Source organism: Mastigoproctus giganteus, chromosome 3 (assembly GCF_048544385.1).
Source record: "Mastigoproctus giganteus isolate SK-2022 chromosome 3, ASM4854438v1, whole genome shotgun sequence".
Taxonomy (NCBI): domain Eukaryota; kingdom Metazoa; phylum Arthropoda; class Arachnida; order Uropygi; family Thelyphonidae; genus Mastigoproctus; species Mastigoproctus giganteus.
The window spans coordinates 180,115,707-180,139,714 of record NC_143577.1 but is presented as its reverse complement, the minus strand read 5'-3'; the positions used below and the strand labels follow the sequence as shown (position 1 = coordinate 180,139,714).

The following is a 24,008-nucleotide window of genomic DNA, read 5'->3' as shown; positions in this document are numbered from 1 at the left end:
CTTAACTGTAGACTAGTTTATATCTACCATAGGCTTCTGTATAACCTGATAATTTATATCCATCCCATGCATTTTGCTTCCCAGCAAGAAGTCTCATTGTTTCATCCACCATCCATTTAGATCTAAGCTTTGAATGGTATTTCTTAGTTGGTATGTAATGTCTGGTAGCGTCTATTATTAATTCCTTGAATGCTTCCCATTTAGAATTACTGATGGTAACATAATCAGTTGGTGTTACTGTATAGAATTTAAAAATTTCTTGAGACTGCTGTAAAGCTAAACCTTTATGAAAGCTAAACCCTTCCCTTTACCCTTGATGGTAGTTACATCCTAAACAGTAGAATATGACAGTCAAATTTCACTGCTTCCCAAATTTAAATTGTTGCAGTTTTGCAGCTGCTTTAACTATAGAATTGGGAATCATGACATTTCCTAACTGTCCATGAACTTACAGCATGCACAACTGCAAATAATTTTACACCACAATTTTTTTTGAAATTTTAGCTCTATGCCTCACCAAAGCAGTCAATTTGATGGTTTGTAAAATTTAGATAAAATTAGCTAATGTTTATACAGTTAATCAAGTTTTTTCATTTATTTGTCTTTTGAAAAACATTGTGATTTGAATCACCCTGTGGTTTGTGCAAGTATATTTGCATGTCTGTGCATGCCACTTCACATCTAAGCATGTGTAGAAGTCACTATTATCTCTTGGTGCGCAGTGCCATTTCAGTTTAGCCTGGATGAATCTTTATACATGGAAAGGTATTTAAACAATTACAATTTTTTGCAGTGCTAGTTCAATTGTGATACTGAAATGTCACAATCTCATGGTCTTGACCAAGAGCAGATTCAAAAATGGATATTGCTCCGGGATATGCGGTGGAATGACCACTGCATATCCCGGAGCAATATGGCCTTAGTTGCTAATGCTCCTAAAAACCAAATTACAACAACTGCTCAGAAAACTTCATATCTGCCTGCACAATTACCCCCAGGTCCTTCTCGTTCTCTACCACTGTCAGTGTAGTACCACAGAGTTGATATGTTACTCTGGGGTTACTGTTTCCCATATGTAGTACTTTACATTTGTCAATGTTAAACTTCATTTGCCACCTCTTGGCCCATCTGCTCAACTTTTCTAGATCCTTTGCAGCAGCATACTCTTAGTAGTGTCCTTAGCAACCCTGCATCATTAATAATTACAGAAAACAACAATGGACCCAACACTGAAACTTGACGGACTCCACTAATAACATTAGTCCACGATTAGCAGTGTCCATTGATTACCACTCTCCATCTTCTCCCCCTCAACCATCCCTTTATCCATAGCAGCAATTTGCCTCCAATGCCACACTGCTCCAATTTGTTCAGCAGTCTTCCATGTGCAACAGTATCAAAAGCCTTTCTAAGATCCAAATATATAATATCAAAGTTATTCCCTGAATCCAATTCCTTTGTGACCACATCATAGTATCCAATCAAATTAGTCAGGCAAGACTTTCCCTTAACAAAACCATGTTGTGTCCGAGCTATAACTGAAATCTTGTCTAGATGATACTGCAGTGCTTCTGTTACCAGTGCCTCCATTAATTTTCCTGGAACAGAAGTTAAATAAACAGGTCTATAATTACTTGTGTTGCCCTTTGATCCTCCTTTGTGAATTGGGGTCACATTTGCACATCTCAAGTCCATGGGTACTTCCCCTGAGTCCAAAGAAGCTCTCATAATTATGGCTAAGAGTTTGCTTACTTCCTTTGCTGCCTCCTTTAATATAACTGGATTGATCCCATCCACTCTGGGTGCCTTTTTTATATTTATCTTCAACAATTTCGCCTCCACTTTCCTCTCAGTTATTACAAGATTCTCTAGCTTACTGCCAGAGTTTACTTCACCCCTGGCATTCCCCTCCCTGAATAACCCCTCATGTGCAATGTAGATGCAAAATACTCATTTAGTTTGTTAGCCACCTGAGCAAGATCATCAACAGTTGAACCATCAATAAGGGATTCAACCCTTTCCTTCTAGAGTTTACATAGGTAAAGAACTCTTTTCTGTTTTTCTTTGCATTCTTTTCCAAGGATTTCTCATAATCTGCCTTTGCCTGCCTAATCTTCTTTGTGACTTGGTTACAGACCAGCTTATATATATCATAGGCTTCCATGTCACCCATTAATTTATATGTATCCCATGCATTTTTCTTCTCTGTCATATGTCTCATTAGTTCATCTGACATCCATTTACGCCTAAACCTTGAACTATATTTCTTAGTTGGTATGTAAAGCCTAATAGTTTCCAAGATAAATTCTTTGAATGCTTCCCATTTTGAATTTGCTGTTGGTAACATCATCAGTTGGTCCCACTGTATAGAATTTAAATGCTCTCTCAGATCACCGTAGTTGCCTTTGCGAAAGCAAAAACCCTTCCCTTTATCCCTGATGGTAGTTATCTCTTTGAGTAAATCCCACTTGAGCACACTGTGATAACTGCTACCTAGTGGTTCCTTTAACTGCCGATTCTTAATGCATGAAGAATCACTACTGATAATCAGATCAAGAGTATTACTCCCTCTACAGGGATGGGATACACTTAAATAGAAAGGGTGCAAGAATATTTGCTGATGCTATCAAGGCAGTGTTAGGTGGGTCGGAAAACTGCTAGCTTGGGGGGAGACAAAGACCAATAGATTGACAGTAGCCACTGGTAGAGGTGAAAGAGATTCTTGCACTGCTTCTATTAGAATGAGCAGAAGCCTGAAAAACAAGATGCATGGTATTTCAGACACTGCTGGGAGCCATTGCGGTACAAGTAAACACATGGGTTGTGTTAGGGTAGCTAAGAATAGAAACAGGTGCAGGTATACTTGCGTGTACACCAATGCTAGGAGTTTAGTAAATAAATTTGATGAATTTGAGGTATTGCTCAAAACATCCAAGGCAGATATTGTTGGGATATCAGAGACTTGGTGTCACACAGATATAAGGGATGGAGAACTGCAATTTGGGGAGTACAACGTCTACAGAAAGGATAGACAGGATAGGAAGGGGGGGGGGGGTTATGCTATTAGTTAAGAAACACATAAAAACCAAGGAAGTGAAGCCAGTCGACATCGCTGGACAGTGCAGTGTTGAGTCAGTTTGGTGTGATAAGCATTGGGAGATCAAAATTGAGAGTAGGAGTGTGCTATAGGCCTAATGACTCTGATGAGTATAATAAGGAATTGTACAGGGAAATATAGTGGGCCAGTAAATCAGAGAGTCATATAATGGGAGATTTTAATTTCCCAGATATTGACTGGAATTTGGGGGCTGGTTACTCACACACTAGCAGGGCTTTTGTGGATTTATTGGATGATTGTTTTCTACATCAGCATGTTCGGGAAGCAACTAGAGGGAGTAATACTCCTGATTTGATTATCAGCAGTGATTCTTCATGCATTAAGAATCTGCAGATAAATTAACCACTAGGTGGCAGTGATCACAGTGTGCTGAAGTGGGATTTACTCAAAGAGGTAACTACCATTAGGGTTAAAGGGAAGGGTTATTGCTTCCGTAAAGGTGACTACGATGGACTGAGACAGTATTTAAATTCTATACAGTGGGACCAACTGATGATGTTACCAACAGCAAATTCAAAATGGGAAGCATTCAAAGAACTTATCTTGGAAGCTACTAGGCTTTACATACCAACTAAGAAATATTGTTCAAGGTTTAGGCCAAAATGGATGTCAGATGAACTAATGAGGCATATGGCAGAGAAGAAAAATGCATGGGATACTTACAAATTAACACATGACACAGAAGCCTATGATAGATACAAGTTGATATGCAACCAAGTTACAAAGGAGGTTAGGCAGGCGAAGGCAGATTACGAGAAATCTTTGGCAAGGGATGCAAAGAAAAACAGCAAAGAGTTCTTTACTTATGTAAACTATAGAAGGAAGGGGATGAATCAGATTGGTCCACTTGATATTGATGGGTCAACTGTTGATGATCCTGCTCAGGTAGCTAACAAACTAAATGAATATTTTGCATCGACATTCACACATGAGGAGTAATTCAGCAAGGGGAATGCCAGAGGTGTATTCATCTCTAGCAGTAAGCTACAGAATCTTGAAATAACTGAGAGTAAAGTGGAGGATAAATTGCTGAAAATAAACACAAGAAAGGCACCCTGGGTGGATGGGATCTATCCAGTTCTATTAAAGGAAGCAGCAAAGGAAGTAAGCAAACCCTTAGCCATAATTATGAGAGCTTCCTTGGACTCAGGGGAGGTACCCATAGACTGGAAATGTGCAAATGTGACCCCAATTCACAAAGGAGGATCAAAGGCTGACACAAGTAATTATAGACCTGTGAGCTTAACTTCTGTTCCAGGAAAATTAATGGAGGCACTGGTTAAAGAAGCACTGCAGGATCATTTAGACAAGACTTCAGTTATAGCTCAGACATAGCATGGTTTTGTTAAGGGGAAGTCTTGCCTGACCAACTTGATTGGATACTATGATGCAGTCACAAAAGAACTGGATGCAGGGAATAACTTTGATATTATATACTTGGATCTTAGAAAGGCTTTTGATACTGTTGCACATGGAAGACTGCTACACAAATTGGAGCAGTGTGACATTGGAGGCAATTTGCTGCTATGGATAAAGGGGTGGTTGAGGGGGAGAAGACAGAGAGTGGTAATCAATGGACACTGCTCATCGTGGACTAATGTTATTAGTGGAGTCCCTCAGGGCTCAGTGTTGGGCCCATTATTGTTTTCTGTATTTATAAATGATATTGATGATGGTATATCAAGCTTAATGTCCAAGTTTGCAGATGATACAAAGGTAGGCAGGGTTGTCAAGGACACTACTGACACTATGCTGCTGCAACAGGATCTGGAAAGGTTGAGCAGATGGGCTGAGAGGTGGCAAATGAAGTTTAACATTGACAAATGTAAAGTACTACACGTGGGAAACAGCAACCCCAGAGCAACGTATCAACTCTGTGGTACTACACTGACAGTGGTAGAGAATGAAAGGGACTTGGGGGTGGTTGTGCAGGCAGATCAGTGCAGATGGGCTGCAAGAGTAGCTCATGGAGTATTGTCAATGATATACAGGAATTTTTCCAGCAGGGATAAGGAGGTGATTATTCCATTGTATAAGGCAGTGGTCAGGCCACACCTAGAGTATTGTATACAGGTCTGGAGGCCTCATTTCAAGAAGGATGTAGAGCTGCTGGAACGAGTACAGAGAAGGGCAACAAGATTAGTGAATGGAACAAAGGGGTGCTCTTACGAAGAAAGGCTTAAGTTTTGCAAATTACAGTGTCTGGAGACTAGGCACCAGTGAGGTGATCTGATAGAGGTGTATAAAGCCTTGAATGGTTTAAGCATGCTCAATGCTGATGGGATTCTTCCTCTAGCTCAGAAAAATCACCTGAGAGGGCATAAATTCAAATTGAGGAAAGACAGATGTAGGATAGACGTGCGGAAATTTGCCTTTAGCCAGCGGGTGGTTGGTTGGTGGAACAGACTCCCATCCCTTGTGGTGGAGGTTGATAGCCTAAATAAGTTTAAGGCTCAGCTGGACAGGTATTTTGAACGAACAGAGGGGTGAAGTGGAAGTGGGGTTTTTTTTTTTTTTTTTTTTGGCTGATGCTGCATAAGCTTGCTTTCTTGCATCAAATGCCTCTACTAATGCTAATGATAATGCTAGTTGCCTCCCAAAAATATCCACAAATGGGATATCAGAGATGTGGTTTCACAAACGTGCACCATGTCTCTGATATCCCAACAATATCTGCCATTGATGTTTTGAGCAATACCTCAAATTCATCAAATTTATTTACCAAACTCCTAGCATTGGTGTACACGCAAGTATACATGCACCTGTTCCTGTTCTTCGCTCCCCTAACACAATCCATGTGTTTACTTGTACTGCAGTGACTCCCATCAGTCTCTGAAATACCCATTGCCTTGCTTTCCAGGCTGCTGCTCAATTGCATTTCAATAGAAGCTGTGCAAGAATCAGTTTCACCTCTGGCAGTAACTACTGTTAATCTATTAATCCATGTATCCTCCCATGCTAGCAGTTTTCCGACCCACCTAACACTGCCTCAATAGCATCAGCAGATATTCTTGCACCGTTTCTATTTAAGTGTATCCCATCCCTGTAGAAGCAGTCTCTCCTGTTAACAAATACAGACCATGCTGAAAAAAATTCTACCCCTTGATCCTTGCACAATCTTTCCAAGGCCGAATTGATCGACAAGGCTCTCTTCGTATACTCCCTCCTATTGTGTCTGGGCAGAATTGCAGACACCTTCGGCGTCTCCGTGGCCAGGTGGGAAGGAGCAGCAGTGCGTAGCACACGCTTCTTGATTAGACCGGGGTTCGAGCCCGTCACCACCAAATACGGAGGATGCGGGAAGGTCAGGGAATGACCACCGCATATCCCGGAGCAATATGGCCTTAGTTGCTAATGCTCCTAAAAACCAAATAACAAATAACAAGCAGACACTTTCGATTAAGATCCTCATTAGAGTTTGATAAAATTCTGGCATCCTGTTCCCTAAAGAATTCCTCATGTGTGAATTTAGTTGAAAAATACCTATTCAATTTGTCTATAACCTGAGCAGGATCATCAAAAGTTAACCCATAAACATCAAGTTGTACTTCTCATCAGAGCCATTAGGCCTATAACACACTGCTACTCTCATTTTTGATTTCTCTCTGCTTATGTCATACCAAATTGACTTAACATTTCACTGACCACACATGTCAACTGAATGCATTTCCTTATATTTTGTGTTTCTTAACTAAAAGCATAACCCCTTCCCTCTCTTGTCCTTTCTATACACATTGTACTTCCTTCCCACATTCAAATTCAGCATCCCTTATATATTTGTGACACACATTTCTGATACCCCAACAATGTCCTCATTTGCTGTCTCGACCAGCACTTCAAATTCGTCAAATTTATTTACCATGGTCCCTAGCATTGGTGTACATGTAATTATACAGCACCTGTTCTTACTCTAAGTTACTCTAACACAGTTCAAATATTTATCTTTTCCATGATGACTCTGAGTAGGCCTTGAAATCCACAGCACCTTGTTTTCTTGGTTGCTGCTCATTTGAGTAGAAACAGTGGAAGAATCACTTTCACCTCTGCCTGTGGCTATTTTTAAAGAATTAAAAGAATTTTTCACAGCATAAACATGGTGTGAAAAATTGTACTGCACAAGCCTTGCACAGTCTGTCCACTGCCGAATTCATTGCTCTTTACTTCTTAAGTATATTAGCAGATTTCCTACTATTAATGTCATTAGTTTTGCCTCTGGCAGACACCCTGATCCTATTCCACCTATCCTTTTTGCACAATATATTTCCCATTTCCCTGATGATAGAGTCACCAATAATAGCTACCTCCTCCTGAGACCATGGCATTCTGCCCTGGAGGTTTCTGCTGGCAGATTCTGAAGTGTAAGCTCTGCATTGTACTGTATAGTTGAGAGCTTGATAGCCCCCTCTATTTTAATACTTTTGTGGACATCCATCCTATTCTTTAGTCTCTCATAAAGGCTCATCATAATGCTGAATTGCCTCATCATGATCCCTGAATTACAATATAGAATTTCCATACTTGCTACATATTGCTAGAAGTTTTGAATTTTTTGTGAACATCCATCCTATTCTTCAGTCTCTCAATAATAAAGGCCCATCATTATGCTGAATTGCCTCCTCATTTCTTCACACTCTCTGCACCGAGCATACACAAAGATATCCCCCCCCTGGATATATCAAATCCTGTTACAGAAAGGTCCAGAAACAGCACATTAATTCAGGCCAAGGCCACGATTTGTAGGAGAATCATTCCCTTCAGTTCTCCCCCCAAGCTGCCGTGCTCCCACTGCTTTGAACTCAGTTCTTTGCTGCTCTAGCCTGGGATATAGTTTCCATTTAAATTCATTATAATTGAGTATACTACACTAAACTAATGTACTTAAATGCAATAATAATACTACCCACCAACAATAACATGACTGTGCTTTATATGGTAATGGTCTTGGTAACATATTGTTCTTCAGTGAGACCAATAGGTTACCAAGAAAGACTTCTCTTCTACAAATTACAGCATCTGGAAATCAGGCACCTACAAGGAGGCTTTGAATGGAATTGAATACGCTCAGAGTTAATGACATTTTTATTTTTGTCTGGCAAAACACATAAAGGAGTATAAATTTAAATTGATGAAGGATGGTTCCAGGATTAAATTATAAAGGAAGAATTAGACAAATTATTGGAGATGATGACAAGTGATGTGGAAGTGTTTGTTTTTTGGCTGATGTATAAGCTTGCTTCTTTGCATTATTTTTACTAATTTAAAATTTAAAAGAAGACTGATGGCTCCCTAAAAAGATTCATAATGAAAGACAAAGAAATTATTATTATTATTTTTTTTAAGAACATTACAATTTTGTTGTCGTCGTTGTCTTCTTTTTTTTTTTTCCTTCAGTTTCTTTTTAAGTCACTTTCCTGTTAAAATATTCAGGAAACCTCTGTCTTTCTCATCTGACCTCCCTTATGACCTCCACCCTTATCTTCTCAATATTGCCATTTTTAGCAAGTTAAATGGACTTTTTTTGCCTTTGTTTTTTTTTTTTTTTTTTTTTTTTTTTGTTTCATAGGGCACATTCATAGTATTTATTTTTGTTATAATAAGCATGACTATTACATATATATTACATTTAATTATTATCAATCACAAATTTTGATTAAACAATTTTTAGTATTAGTACAGCAAAACTGATAATCACAGAGACAAGGAAAATTACCATATCCATCCACCCCCCTTCCTATAAGGGAAATGGGTGGTAGGTGGACCTTTCTTATAGAAAGGCTTTCCTATCACCCATATGAATGTTCATATTGATTTCTATAAGAAAGGTCTACCTACCACCCATTTCCCTTATAGGAAGGGGGAGGGTAGATTGACATAGTAATTTTTCATGTCTCTGTGATTGATTATATGGCTTAAAGAATCAAACTCCTCTGTATGAATATTTTAGTGACTACATCTTTATACAAGTAAATAAAATTTTGATTTTTCAGAATCTGACAATGAGAAGATGGGCAAAAATGAATGTAAAGAATGGAATGTGGTAAGGAATTTTGTATTTGTATAAGATTGATTAATAATAGGAGCTAGGCTGATGCACACATTTTTTAATTTATTTTTATATGTTGGATGCCACAAAATTTGGTTACTATATGCTTTTTTTGTGCACATTATCAGCTTTTTTAATAAAGCACATGCAATTACTTGCTATTTATTTGTTGCTTACATTAAAGGAACTTACTTCTTAGATATTAGTAATTGATACAAGTTATGAATATATCTAATAAAAAAAGGTTGCTTTGTGTTAAATCTATGTTCTAAAACAGTAACAACTTTTTAAGCTTCTGATTATTAACAACTGAGAGTTCAAAATGAGAACTCTCACATATCAGAGAACTGTCATAACATAATTCCTGAGAATAATTGGCTCATTAATGATAAATAAGTGGAAAACAATAATTGATGTAGTAAGGGGAATTTGTGAACCAGTTCCCATTTCTAGTTGAATATAAGTGCCATATACTTTTTATTTGATAAGGAACAGTTGCTTTCTAATGTCATAAGTAACTTGTGACAGATGGAAAAAGAAGGAAACCCCTAGCTGGTGAAAAGTTTGTCTCTAAAGTGTTTTTATCTAACAACAAAACTGTAGCAATTCCTCACAGAATGTTTAATTTCATAGTAGAAAAGGAGTGAGTAATCATATCAAGGCAATTCTCTTTTCTCTTTTTATTCAAGAAATTTGTTTCTCCTTGTTAAATTATACAAGAAAAGATCTTTCTGACAGAAAGATTTATATTTTTATATAAAAATCGTTCTCCCAAAAAAGATCTTTATGCATTTATCACATTCTTATATGATCACAAAGCTTAGTTTTTGAACCTACACACTCAGATAAGTTTCAACAAATAAACTTTGCTGTCACCAACAAATAAACTTTGCTGTCACATAAAAATGTCAAAAATTTTCGAAACTATAAGTTAATGCTGTAAATGTTTTTTTATACATTTATCACAGTGGTAAGTTTCACATCACATCAGTAAGTTTGACATCTTGCTGATCACTATGCAGCTAGTGTGCCTTGTTTATGAACCTGTTCAGCCTGAACTTCAAGAATCTAATTGAAAATCATTAAACTTTCTCAGAGAAAGAATCATTCTCTGTATAGAGTTTCGTTGTACAAGTTGACAGTTTTCAGCAGGGTGCTATATAGAATTGGATTATAAGACAGAATATATATAAAACAAATCATACTATTTAATATACAGGGTGTTTCAGTTAAACGTTTCAGAACTTCTAAGAGGGGTAGGGTACATCCTGACAACTCGAAATCATATAGCAATGTGGGGTCGGAAATGCTTTCCTGAAGCGGTGTTGTACACAGAAGCACCATAAAAAAAAGAGACCGTAAGTGAGAAATCGTTTTAATAATACATGAAAAGAAGCAAAAGGTACATGGATTAAAGTAAGTGTTCGAAGTTTCTTCCACGGGCTACAATGCACGCCTCACATCTCCGACGCATGGACATCCGAACATTCTGGAATACTCCAGGCGAATTTCGAATTTCTTTGGCAGCTACTGCGATTCTTGCAACCAGCTCCTCAGCATTGTCAACAGGGGTGTCATAAACTAGCGATTTCATATGACCCCAGAAATAAAAATCAAGACATGATAGGTCGGGTGACCGAGCAGGCCAATGCACGAGACCACCACGTCCGATCCACTGTTGACCAAATGTGACATCCAGGTAGTTACGAACATCTCCGCTATAATGGGCAGGGGCTCCATCGTGTTGGAACCACATTGTCTGTTGCGTCGATGCAGAAATCTGTTCATCTCTCAAAAGTTGTGGCAATACTTGCTGCAGAAAGATCAAGTAGATAGGTCCGGTTAGACGACACGGTAATAGGTAAGGTCCGATGAGGTGATCTCCCATAATACCGGCCCATACATTGACCGAAAATCGAATCTGTGCTGCACGACGTCGTATTGCATGCGGGTTCTCGACCGCCCAGATATGGTCGTTATGCGTGTTGAAAATTCCTTCCCTTGTGAAGGATGCCTCATCGGAAAACAACACTCCAGCAGGAAAAAGGGGATTTGTAGCACATTTTCCAATGTACCACTGTGCGAAAGCAATACGAGGTGCATAATCCTCCGGTTGCTGTGTCTGGACACGCTGCACGTGAAACGGATGCATGTCTTGTTCTCGGAGAATCCTCCAGACGCTGCAATGGGAAACCCTGACTGCGTTTGCTAGACTTCGTGTACTCGTTCTTGGATTCCCCTGTACATGCTGCAGCACATTCTGTTCGACGGCTGGAGTCCGTGCTGTTCTTACCCTATCCCTGTCAGCTCTTTCAAATGAACCTCTCTCAGCTAACCTCTGGTGCAGTCTTGCAAAGAAATTATGACTGGGAATACGCCTCGTCGGATATCGTTCCGCGTACAAACGCTGTGCGGCTGGCCCACTACAATTTGCAGCCCCGTACGCCAAATGCATATCGGCTAACTCTGCGTTCGTGTAATCATCCATCCTACTAACTTGGCGTTCTTGTTCAAGAAATTCGAAATTCGCCTGGAGTATTCCAGAATGTTCGGATGTCCATGCGTCGGAGATGTGAGGCGTGCATTGTAGCCCGTGGAAGAAACTTCGAACACTTACTTTAATCCATGTACCTTTTGCTTCTTTTCATGTATTATTAAAACGATTTCTCACTTACGGTTTCTTTTCTTTTTATGGTGCTTCTGTGTACAACACCGCTTCAGGAAAGCATTTCCGACCCCACATTGCTATATGATTTCGAGTTGTCAGGATGTACCCTACCCCTCTTAGAAGTTCTGAAACGTTTAACTGAAACACCCTGTATGTATTTTTTAAAAATAATTTAAAAAATATATATAAATATAGTACTAATATAAGAAAATTACAAGAAGATAGGATACTTTACTACACCTTCACGCACTAAAGTAGCTATTAAAGAATGTAGCATTTAAATAATAAAATGTAAGTTTAGAAAGTGGATATGGTTTTGTAGTGATTTTGAATTTGCACAGTTCTCTGCAGAAAAAAGACGATGAAGGAAACCAGAAATGTTAGAGGAAAGTTTACAGGGAAAAAAGGAAAAGACTAAAGAAAACTAAGATAGAGGACATTCAGAAGAAGAAGAATTGAAATATTATCATATTATAATATACAGTAGAGCATAAAAAATACAAACGTCAATAATCCAAAAGCATTTATTTTATTTATTTTTTTTATGTTGGTGCCATAAAATAATTACAGTTAGCACTAGTTATTGTGATCACATTTGCGAATTGAATTTTTATTCTATTTAAATGGCAATTCTAATATGTGAAAAATTTGAGGAATATTATCCACAGGCTATAAAAAGGAAGATATAAAGCACAGATTTACACCTTTTCCCCTTATCAATTAACAAAATTAAATGATACATGAAAATCTTAAGAATATTATCTAACCAATATTATCAAACCAGTGCTAGGAGTATAGTTAATAAATTCGATGAGCTTGAAGTTCTAGTCAAGACATCAAAGGCAGATATTGTTGGGATATCAGTGATGTGGTGTCAGATGTGGGAAATCAGACAGAAGCTGTGCAGAATTGCAATTTGAGCAGTACAATGTGTACAGAAAGGATAGACAGGACAGGAAGGGAGGAAATGTTATGCTGTTAGTTAAAAAACACATGAAATCTAAGGAAATGCATCTGATTGATATTAGTGGCCAATGCAATGTTGAGTCTGTTTGGTGTGACATAAGCACTGGGAAAGAAAAAATGAGAGTTGGTGTCTGTTATAGGCCTATGAGTTTAATGAGCAATTGTGCAGAGAAATAGAGTGGGCCAGTAAATCAGTGTGTCTTATAATGGGGGATTTTAATTTTACAGAGATTGATTGGAATTTGTGGGTTGGTCACTAACAAGGCTTTTGTGGATTTATTGGATGATTATTTTCTACAGCAGCATGTTTGGGAGGCAACTAGAGGGAGTAATACTCTTGATCTGATTATCATTAGTGATTCTTCATGCATTAAAAATCTGCAGATAAAGGAACCACTAGGTGGCAGTGATCACATTTTGCTCAAGTTGGATTTAGTCAAAGAGGTAACTACCATCAAGTGTAAAGGGAAGGGTTTTTGCTTTCGTACAGGTGACTACGGTGGTCTAAGACAGTATTTAAATTCTATACGGTAGGAGCAACTGAAGATGTTACCGACAGCAAATTCAAAATGGGAAGCATTCGAAGAATTAATCTTCTAAGCTACTAATCTTTTCATACCCAATAAGAAATATTGTTCAAGATTTAGGCCTAAATGGATGTCAGATGAACTAATTAGGCATGTGACAAAGAAGAAAAATTCTTCGGATACATATAAAATAACAGATGACACAGAAGCCTATGATAGATATAAGCTTGTCTGTAACCAACTCATAACGGAGGTTAGACAGGCGAAGGAAGATTACGAGAAATCTTTGGCAAAGATTGCAAAGAAAAACACCAAAGAGTTCTTTACTTATGTAAACTCTAGAAGGAAGGGGATGAATTAGATGGTCCACTGGATATTGATGGTTCAACTGTTGATGATCCTGCTCAGGTAGCTAACAAACTAAATGAAAATTTTGCATCTTTATTCACACATTCAGGGAGGGGAATGCCAGAGGTGTATTAAACTCTGGCAGTAAGCCTAGATAATCTTGTAATAACTGAGAGTAAAGTGGAGGAGAAATTGTTGAAGATAAACATAAGAAAGGCACTATCAGGTTATATTAAAAGAGGTGGCAAAGGAAGTAAGCACACTCTTAGCCATAATTATGAGAGCGTCCCTGGACTCAGAGAAGGTACCCATCGACTGGAGGTGTGCAAATGTGATCCCAGTTCACAAAGCGAAACACGGGTAATTACAGACCTGTTAGTTTAACTTCTTTTCCAGTGAAATTAATGGAGGCACTAATTAAAGAAGCATTGCAGGATCATCTAGATAACACTTCAGTTATAGCTTGGAGACAGCATGGGTTTAATAAGGGGAAAGCTTTTCTGATCACTTTGATTGGATACTATGATGTAGTCACAAAGGAACTGGATGCAAAGAATAACTTTGATATAATATATTTGGATCTTAGAAAGGCCTTTGATACTGTTGCACATGGAAGACTGCTGCACAAATTGGAGCAGTGTGGCATTGAAAGCAAATTGCTGCTATGGATAAAGGGATGGTTGAGTGGAAGAAGACAGAGAGCGGTAATCAATGGACACTGCTCTTCGTGGACTAATGTTATTAGTGGAGTCCCCCAGGGTTCAGTGTTGGGTCCATTGTTCTTTTCTGCATTCATTAATAATACTGATGATGGTATATCAGGCTTAATTAACAAGTTTGCAGACAATACCAAAGTCGGCAGGGTTGTTAATGACACTAATGACAGTACACTGCTGCACCAGGATCTAGAAAAGTTGAGCAGATGGGCTGAGAGGTGGCAAATGAATCTTAGCATTGACAAATGTAAAGTACTACATATGGGAAGCAGAAACCCCAGAGTAAATATCAACTCTGTGGTACTACATAACAGTGGTAGATAATGAAAAGGACCTGGGGGTAATTGTGCAGGCCGAAATGAAGTTTTCTTAACAGTGCAGATGATCTGCAAGTGTAGCTCATGGAGTCTTGTGAATGATATACAGGAAAAATTCTCCTAGCAGGGATAAGGAGGTGTTTATCCCCTTGTATAAGGCAATGATCAGGCCACGCCTTGAGTACTGTATACAGGTCTGGAGGCCTCATTTTAAGAAGGATGTAGATCTGTTGGAACGACTACAGAGAAGGGTAACAAGATTAGTGAATGGAACAAAGGGTTGCTCTTACGAAGAAAAGCTTAAGTTGTTTTGCAAATTGCAGTGACTGGAGACTAGACACCTGCGAGGTGATCTGATTGAGGTGTATAAAGACTTGAATGGTTTGACCATGCTCAATGCCGATGGGATTCTTCCTCTTGCTCAGAATAATTGCCTGAGAGGCCATAAATTCAAATTGAGGAAAGACGGTTGTAGGATAGATGTGTGGCAATTTGCCTTTAGCCAGCTGGTGGTTGATTGCTGGAACAAACTTCCATCTGTGATTGTAGAAGTTGATAGCTTAAATAGATTAGGGCAGAACTTGACAAATATTTGAATTTAGTGGATGGGTGAAATAAGGGGTTTTTTTTTTTTTTTTTTGACTGACCAATAAGCTTTCTTTCTTGCATCATGTGCCTTTGCTAATGCTAATGCTAAAATATAAGACAATACAGAGTTTTAGAAGGATTGAAATCAACTAAGTTGTCTTTGCCCCAATGGAGCATTACCTGGAGATTGGCATTTAAGGAATTGGTAGCGAATATTCAAGAAGTTGAAGCTGATTCGGCAGGGCAGGGTTTCTCAAAATGGAAAGTTAAATGCAATGTGCTTTTTCCAGTCAATGGAAGAAGGTCATTAATATACAAGAGGAAAAGAGTGGGGGAAAAAAACTGAACCTTGGGGGACACCAGCATTAGTGGAGAAGTTAGAAGACAAAGTGCCATCTACCATCACCTTCGGTTAGTGATCAGAGAGAAAACTGGATAACCAATTACAAAAAACAGTTGGCAGACCATAAGATAGAAGCTTGTTTAGAAGACTTTTATGCCAAACACGATTGAGAGCCTTTGTGATGTCAAGAGCAACTGCGTGGTTTTTCACTGAACTTTTCCATTGAATTTGTCCATAAATGGGTAAGGAACTGGATGCAAATATTCTTAATGAGAGTCATCTACCAGAATATCACCAGTGGATTGATACTGACAGAATCCATACTGCCGATCATTGATCAGACGGAAGGTTTCTAGGTAGTTTAAGAATTGGCGGTTAATTGATTTCTCCATTGCTTTAGAAATAGTAGAAGTAATTGCAATGGGATGTTAATTGGATGGGCGGGATTTGTCGCCCTTTTTAGGAACTAGCTGGATATGAGCAAATTTCCAAGCAGAAGGTAAAACACACGTTTGGAATAAGAAAGTGAAAAAAGGCGGCAAAGAACAGGAGCAAGTTCAGGCACACAGGTATTGAGAACAAGAGGAAAAATACCATCAGGACCTGGAGCTTTCTTACCATCAAGGATCATCAAAATCCTTCTGACATCCTTTTGACAGAAGACCACAGGAGGCATTGAATGGAGCGTGTTGGTAATGGAGGTGTTTTACCAAGATCATTAATACATGAGTAGGAAGAAAAATGGGATTGCTAGGAGGGCACCTTTATCCTTGGCCGAAGTGACAACAGAACCATCGGATTTTGACAAAGGTGGAAGCAGAGATCGGCAAAAGTTGTAACCAATTGCTTTGGCAAGAGACCAGAATGCTCGTCTACCATTAGCGCAAGAAAAAAGTTTTCTACTCGTAGCCTGTTAAAAATCTAGGTTGGACTAATTAATAACTGCTTTGCAATTGTTGTGAGCTTTGGTGTAGGCCGAAAATGAAACTGAAGAATTGGAAACAAGCCAATTACGATATGCAACATTCTTCTCCTGAACGGCCTTAGCACATTTATTGAAAACCACAGTTTAGATGAAGGACGAGATTTTAAAGTGGAGTGTGGGATGAAGGATTCCATTCCTACAAGAATAATTTCGCTGACACGATCTGAGCAAATGTTGACATCCGAAGTTTTGAAACAGTAGTCCGACCAAGGAAAAGAAGAAAAGAAATTTTCTTTTCATTTTGAATTCTTGTAATGTCAAACAACATGAGGTTGGGAATAGCCATGAGTTAAAGGCTCCAATGGAGAAGAGATAATCACCAAGTTGTGATCTGAGGTGCCTAAATGACCACTCACTTTGACCATGTACTTAGAAGGGTTGTTTGTGAGAAAAAGATCAACATGTTGGCTGTATGGTTAGGATTGTCCGATATCCTTGTAGGTAAATGAACAAGCTGTGCAAGGTCATTAGTAATTGCAAAAACCTAAGCATCTTGACCAGCTGGGTCACTGTGACTAGCAAGCGGAAGCCAGCTGGCGAAAGAAATCTTACAGTGAATAATTTGGGCAGCTGAGATGAGCAGTAGTTGAATCAATTGATAACTGAGATTCTGCCAGAAAAAGTACATGGGGTTTGGCAGACTGTAAGTGCAATTGTACAACGTTGAGATTAGGATTGAGACCACGTATATTTGTGAAATTAACTAGGAAGTGTTTGGGAGGTTTAGATCTTTTCGCAGATAAGCTTACTCTGTTAGTTTGACAATTCGTGGTGTATTCAACAGTAAGAAAAATTGGAGGAATACATGCTGTATTATGTAATGAAATTTTTGTATATGGTGTACACATGGTAAGAATATATCCAGATCCTTGACATAATGTGGCCTCGACAATGCTCCCCGCATACACACTACTCAGACTTCCTCCAGTCACTATCTGGCAGAGTAGAGGTGGCAAGATTATACACTAGCTGATCCAGAAGCCTCTGCAAGATTTACCAATAGGTTCGGTCCAGTGTACTAACTAGCGGCCGGCCTGCGAACACCATTTTGGAGCTGTACCCTCGAAATGTAAGGAAGATTGATCTCGCCATGATGTTCATCATAACCTGAAAAGTCATCAGTCATACTGCATTATTGAAGAGATGGGGAAGGGTTGCCCTTACTTAGCTCTGGAGACTAAATATGGATTCCACCACTTCAAGCCTCCAATAAGCAAAGTGATGGTATTGCACTGGTTAATGAGAGTCATCTACCACCTAGTGATGCCTGGTAACTTAGAGGGGTGGCATTCCTCGTTGTGGGCTGAATGCCACACCTCGACTCCTGCTTACGTTGGTTCATACCTGGGTGGTCACCCACAGTGTGCTTGTGCATGAGGGTTATACCCAGGATTACTAACAGTCCCACCATCATGAAAGTGGAAGCAGAGGATTTGGCTGTCACTGACCATCCACACTTTGCTGAAATTGGGTCCACTTGACTTGAGTGTCGCTGGAATATCAGTTCTATCAGCGTTTTAGATTCTCAGGTAGCAAGTACAGCTTGTCTGGCATATCGAATTCCCTAATAATTCCTCATGTGTGAATGTAGTTGCAAAATACTCATTCAGTTTGTCAACAACCTGAGCAGAATCATCAACAGTTGAACCATCGATATCAGGTGGACCAATTTTATTCATCTCCTTTCTGCTAGTGTTTACTGTTTTTCTTTGCATACTTTGCCAAAGATGTCTTATAATCTGCCTTGGTCTACTAAACCTCCTTTGTGACTTCATTACAGACTAGTTTATGCCTACCATAGGCTTTTGTGTCGCCTGATAATTTATGTGCATTCAACAGATTTCACTTCCCTCACATGAGGTCGCATTAGTTCAGCTGATATTCTGCTTAAGACTGAACAGTATATCTTAATTGGTATGAAATGCCTGATAGCTTCTGTGCTTAATTCCTTGAATGCATATCGTTCAAAATTTGCTGATGATAACATCATCAGTTGGTCCCACTGTATAGAATTTAAAAACTGTCTGAGAGCATTGTAGTCACCTTTGCGGAAGGGGGAACTGTTCTCTTTCCTTTTTTCCCTGGATGGTAGTTACATTTTTAAGAAAATCCCACATCAATTCACTGCCACCTAGTGGTTCTTTTATCTGCAAATTCTTAATGTACAAATAATCACTGCTGATAATGAGATTAAGAGTATTACTCAATTTTTTGTTGCCACTCTATCAGGCTGCTGTAGAAAACAGTCATCCAATAAATCCACAAAAGTCTCGCTAGTGTGTGAGTGACCAACCTCAAGTTCCAGTTAAAATCTCTCATTATGACATTTGGATTTACTGGCCCACTCTATTTTTCTATACAGTTGATCATTGTACTCATCAGAGTCATTGGGCCTATAGCACACTCTTACACTTTTTGCTTTTACAGTGCTTATGTCATAAAAAACTGACTCAACATTGCAACTGACATGGCCACCATGTCACCTTAGGTTTTATGTGTTTCCTAACTGTGACAGCATAACCCCCCTCCCTTCCTATCCTGTCTGTCCTTCCTGTTCATTGCTTCTTGGGCTTTTGGCTAAGATCAAAGTGTCATTCCTCTACCCACTGTACTCCCCTAACTCATTCCTTATATATGTCTTTGATATCACAGCAATATCTGTCTTTGATTTCTTGACAAGTACTTCAAATTTATTGAATCTATATGTTATTCTTCTAGCACTGGTGTACATGCAAGTATATATGTGCACCTGTTCTTACTCTTAGTTACCCAATCACAGCCCATGTGTTTACTTGTTCCGTAATCACTCCCAGTAGTCCATGAAAGCTCCACACTTTGCTTTCCAGGCTGCTGCTCATTCCAGTAACAGTGCAAGAATCAATTTCACCCCTGCCTGCAGCTATTGTTGATCGGTTAGTCTGTGTATCCCCACCCCCAATGCTAGTGGCTTTCTGACCCACCTAACACTGCCTCGATAGCATCAGCAAAAAAAAAAAAATTCTTTTACCCTTTCTATTTAAGTGTATATCATCCCTGTAGAAGCAGTCTCTCCTGTTAACAAGCACAGACCAAGCTGAAAAAAATTCTACCCATTAGTCTTGCACATTGTCTCCAATGCTGAATTTATTGATAAGGCTCATTGTGTATGCCTTCTTATAGCGTCCGGTAGAATTGCAGACACTTTCAAATTTAACCCTAAATCGCGACTTTTTTCAGAATTGCCTCATACTTGTTAAGTAAGTTTGCAGACTACTACTCTTATTCAGATAATTTCTTATTTAAATGTTTGCTTTTGTCTTTGGGAAAGGATTTCTTTATTAATTTTTTATTATTATTATTATTGTTACTAGAATAATACTGGAAATGTTCCGAAGCAATCTTACACTAATATAAGCAGCACTTTTACTACAGCATCACTCAAAAAATAAATAAATAAAGAAAGAAATAAAGAAAAACACACTACACGTCTCGTCTCATTTGTCCATCCCATTTAATAATATGTCTAATTCTTTCCTAAATTTATTCAGACTACCCAATTCCATGACACCAGATGGCAGTGTGTTCCAATAATCAATTACTCACTGGCTGAAAGCAATTTTTTGTATATCTGTATTGCAGCCATCCTTTTTCAGTTTGAGTTTATATCCTCTTGTTTACCTTGTCTGAGAAAGATTTTGAATACCATCATCTTTAAGATTATTCAGTCCATTTGAAGCCTTAAACATTTCAGTCAGGTCTCCTTGCGAGGGCCTACTTTCCAAGTGCTGCAATTTACCGAACTGAAATCTTTTGTGGTCTGAGAATCCCTTTGTGTTCTTGGCTATTCTGGTTGCTCTTCTCTGTATCTGTTTCAACATATCTACATATTTCTTAAAATGATGCTTGCTGACCTGCATGCAGTACCCTAGGTGTTGTCTAAACACTCCCTTATACAATGGAATAATCATCTCCTTTTCCTTGCTGGAAAAGTTCCTGTATATCATTGACAGAACCTAATGAACTGTCCAACACTGCTCAAAGAGCTTCACATCTGACTGCACAATTACCCACAGATCTTTTTCGTTCTCCACTGTCCAGACTTTTATACCACACAGTTGATACATTAATTGAGATTATTGTTACCCATGTGAAGTACTTAGCATTTGTCAGTGTTAAAAAAAAAACTTCAATTGCCACTTCTGTTAATTTTTCTAGATCTTGTTGCAGTACCATAGCCTGATTACTGTCATTAACTGCCACCTGATCATTACTGTCATTAACCGCCAACTGCGACCTCATCTTCAAACTTAGATATTAAGGCTGATATGCCTTCATCAATATCATTATTGAAGAAGGCATATCAGGAGTACAAATTGGAGCAGAATGGTATTAAGGGTAAGTTGCTACAATGGATAAAAGGATGGTTAAGTGGGAGAAGGCAGAGGGTGGTAATCAATGGGTGCTGCTCTTCGTGGACTAATGTTATTAGTGGTGTCCCACAGGGTTCGGTGTTAGGTCCACTGTTGATTTGTATATTTATCAATGATATTGATGAAGGTATATCAGGCTTAATGTTGAAGTTTGCAGATGATACAAAGGTTGGCAGGGTTGTTAATGACAGTAATGGCAGTGTGCTACTGCAACAGGATCTAGATAATTTGGGCAGATGGGCTAAGAAGTGGCAACTGAAGTTTAACCTTGACAAATGCAAAGTACTGCATATGGGTAGAAGTAACCCCAGGTAAACGTACCAACTGTGTGGTACTACACTTAAGATGGTAGAAAATGAAAAAGACCTGGGAGTAATTGTGCAGTCAGATATGAAGTTTTCTGAGCAGTGCAGACAGGCTGCCAGGGCAGGTCATGGGGTTTTCTCAATGATATATAGGAATTTTGCTAGCAGGGAGAAGGAGGTGATCGTCCCTCTCTATAAGGCAATAGTCAGGCCACGCCTTGAGTACTGCATACAGGTCTGGAGGCCTCATTTTAGGAAGGATGTAGATCTACTTGAGTGTGTACAGAGAAGGGCAACAAGATTGGTGAGGGGGAATGAAGGGATCCTCTTACCAAGAGAGGCTTAAGTTCTGCAAATTTCATTGGCTGTAGACTAGCCACCTGCGCAGTGATCTGATTGAGGTGTATAAGGCCTTGAATGGGTTGAGCACGCTGAATTCTGATGGGATCCTTCCACTTGTTCAGATTACGAACCTAAGGGGGCATAAATTCAAATTAAGAAAAGACAGATGTAGAATAGTTGTGCGGAAATTTGCCTTTAGCCGGCGGGTGGTTAATTGCTGGAACAAACTTCCATCTGTCGTTGTGGAAGTTGATAGGTTAAATAAATTTAAGGAGGAACTGGACAGGCATTTGGAAGGAATGGTGTGATTTTTTTTTTTTTTTTTTTTTGGCTGATGCTGCATAAGCTCATACATTTGCTTTCTTGCATCACATGCCACTACTACTACTACTATTAATAAATATTGAAGGCAACAATGGGCCTAGCATTGACCCCTGGGTCACTCCACTAATAACATTGCTCCATGAAGAGTAGTGCCTAATGATAACTGCTCCTTGCCTTATCCCACTCAAACATCCATTTGTTCAAAACAGTAACTTGTCCTTAATGGCACTATTTACTTTTAGCTTGAGCAATTTCTCTTCCACTTTCTTAGTTATAACAAAATAATTTTTTAGCTTCCATTTTTATTTTAGTGTACTTGTGATGTTCCCCCTCTCTAAAACTTCATACTTGAATGTAGATGCAAGATATTTATTTAGTTTTTCCAGCTATCTGAAGAGGATCATCAATAGTTATGGTATTCACGTATAGTGTGCCAGTGTTGTTCATCTCTTCCTTCTGGGGTTAACATAAGTAAAGAATTATTTTTCATCTTTTTATGCCAAGTCCTCATAATCTGCCTTTGCCTGCCTAAACTACTAAGTAATCTGATTGCTAACTGGTTTGTCTTTGCTGTAGGACAACGTGTCCCCTGCTTATAATCATTTATAATCATTCCACACATTTTGCTTCTCAGTCTGAACCTGTCAATTCATCTGACATCCCTTTTGCCCAATGTAGGTAGCAGCATCACTCCAACCTTGAGAAGGGCTGAGGGGGTTCTTTTTATGATAAAAATAGTTTCATTGTTTAATTAATTCGGGTGATTTGTTAATTTTTTTTTTTTAATATGGTAACAGTAGTAGGTACTACATATATAATGGCGCCTCCGTAGCCAGGTGGGCAGGAGCAGCAGTGTGTAGCACACACTTCTTGATTAGACCGGGGTTCGAGCCCGTGCCCACCAAATACGGAGAATGTGGAAAAGTCAGGGAATGACCACTGCATATCCCCGGAGCAATATGGCCTTAGTTGCTAATGCTCCTAAAAACCACAACAACAACAACAACAACAACTACATATATAATGTGTTGTTTAGCATTATCAGTATCACATGGTTTAAGAGTGATTAATTCAATTGAAATGTTTTTTTTTTTTTGGTTAAATAAACCATGTAAGTTCTTTCTTTTTCCTTTTTGAAAACCAGAGATGGTTCTAAAAAGTTGAAAAAGGATATTTTCTTCTTCAAATCAGTCATTTATTAGAATTGCTGAACTGCTAATGGTGTATTTTATTTGATGCCCTGCTCATTTCTATTAACTTACACTCAGGGTAGGAAAATGAAACACACCTTAGATTAATTATCGAGTTAGATGTGAAGTTCTCTGAGCAGAGCAGATGGGCTGCCAGAGCAGTTCATGGGGTTTTCTCAATGATATATAGGAACTTTGCTGCCAGGGATAAGGAGGTGATTAGTGTACAAAGCAATTTCTTGCTTTGCACAAGAAATTCGAGTGCTGCATACAGGTCTGGAGGATGAAGAAACGTAGATCTGCTATGCTGGAATGGGTGCAGTGAAATGCCATGAAATTGAGAAGGGGAACAAAAGGGGTGGTCTTACCAAGGAGGGCTTCAGTTCTGCAAATATATCAGAATCTTGAGACTATGCACTTGCGAGGTGATGTGAGTTAGGTGTTGAAGGCTTGGAATGCCTTCAACACCTAACTCACATCACATCATGGAATGCCTCAATCAGATATCACATATCTATCTTTCAACATTCTTCTATCTGTTGTTGTAGAAATTGTTAGTTTGAATATATTTAAGGAAGAACTAGACAAACTATTTAGATGGACATGTGATATGAGTTGTGTTTCTTTTTTTTTTTCTTTTTTTTTTTGTGGCTGATGCTGTATAAGCTTGCTTTCTTGCTTCATTTGCCAATACTAACTTAAACCTCTAAACTCTAGGCCTCTGTATTGAAAGCTGAAGAAGTTGATATCTGTAGTGAGCTCCTAAGCAGTTTCAGCCAGTGCTTGAACTTGAGATAACCCAATGATTTGCCACTTGAA

General features: G+C 38.8%; 1 protein-coding gene across 1 annotated transcript in view; it reads left to right on the top strand.

The window, feature by feature from the left end:
- The window catches only part of LOC150088444 (serine/threonine-protein kinase D3-like), a 550,939-nt gene that overhangs the window by 341,714 nt on the left and 185,217 nt on the right, over nucleotides 1–24,008 (top strand). Inside the window, exon 13 of the mRNA XM_090370161.1 lies at nucleotides 9,106–9,155. Coding sequence (XP_090226287.1) covers nucleotides 9,106–9,155 — 50 coding nt within the window. The remainder of the gene's footprint in view (nucleotides 1–9,105; nucleotides 9,156–24,008) is intronic.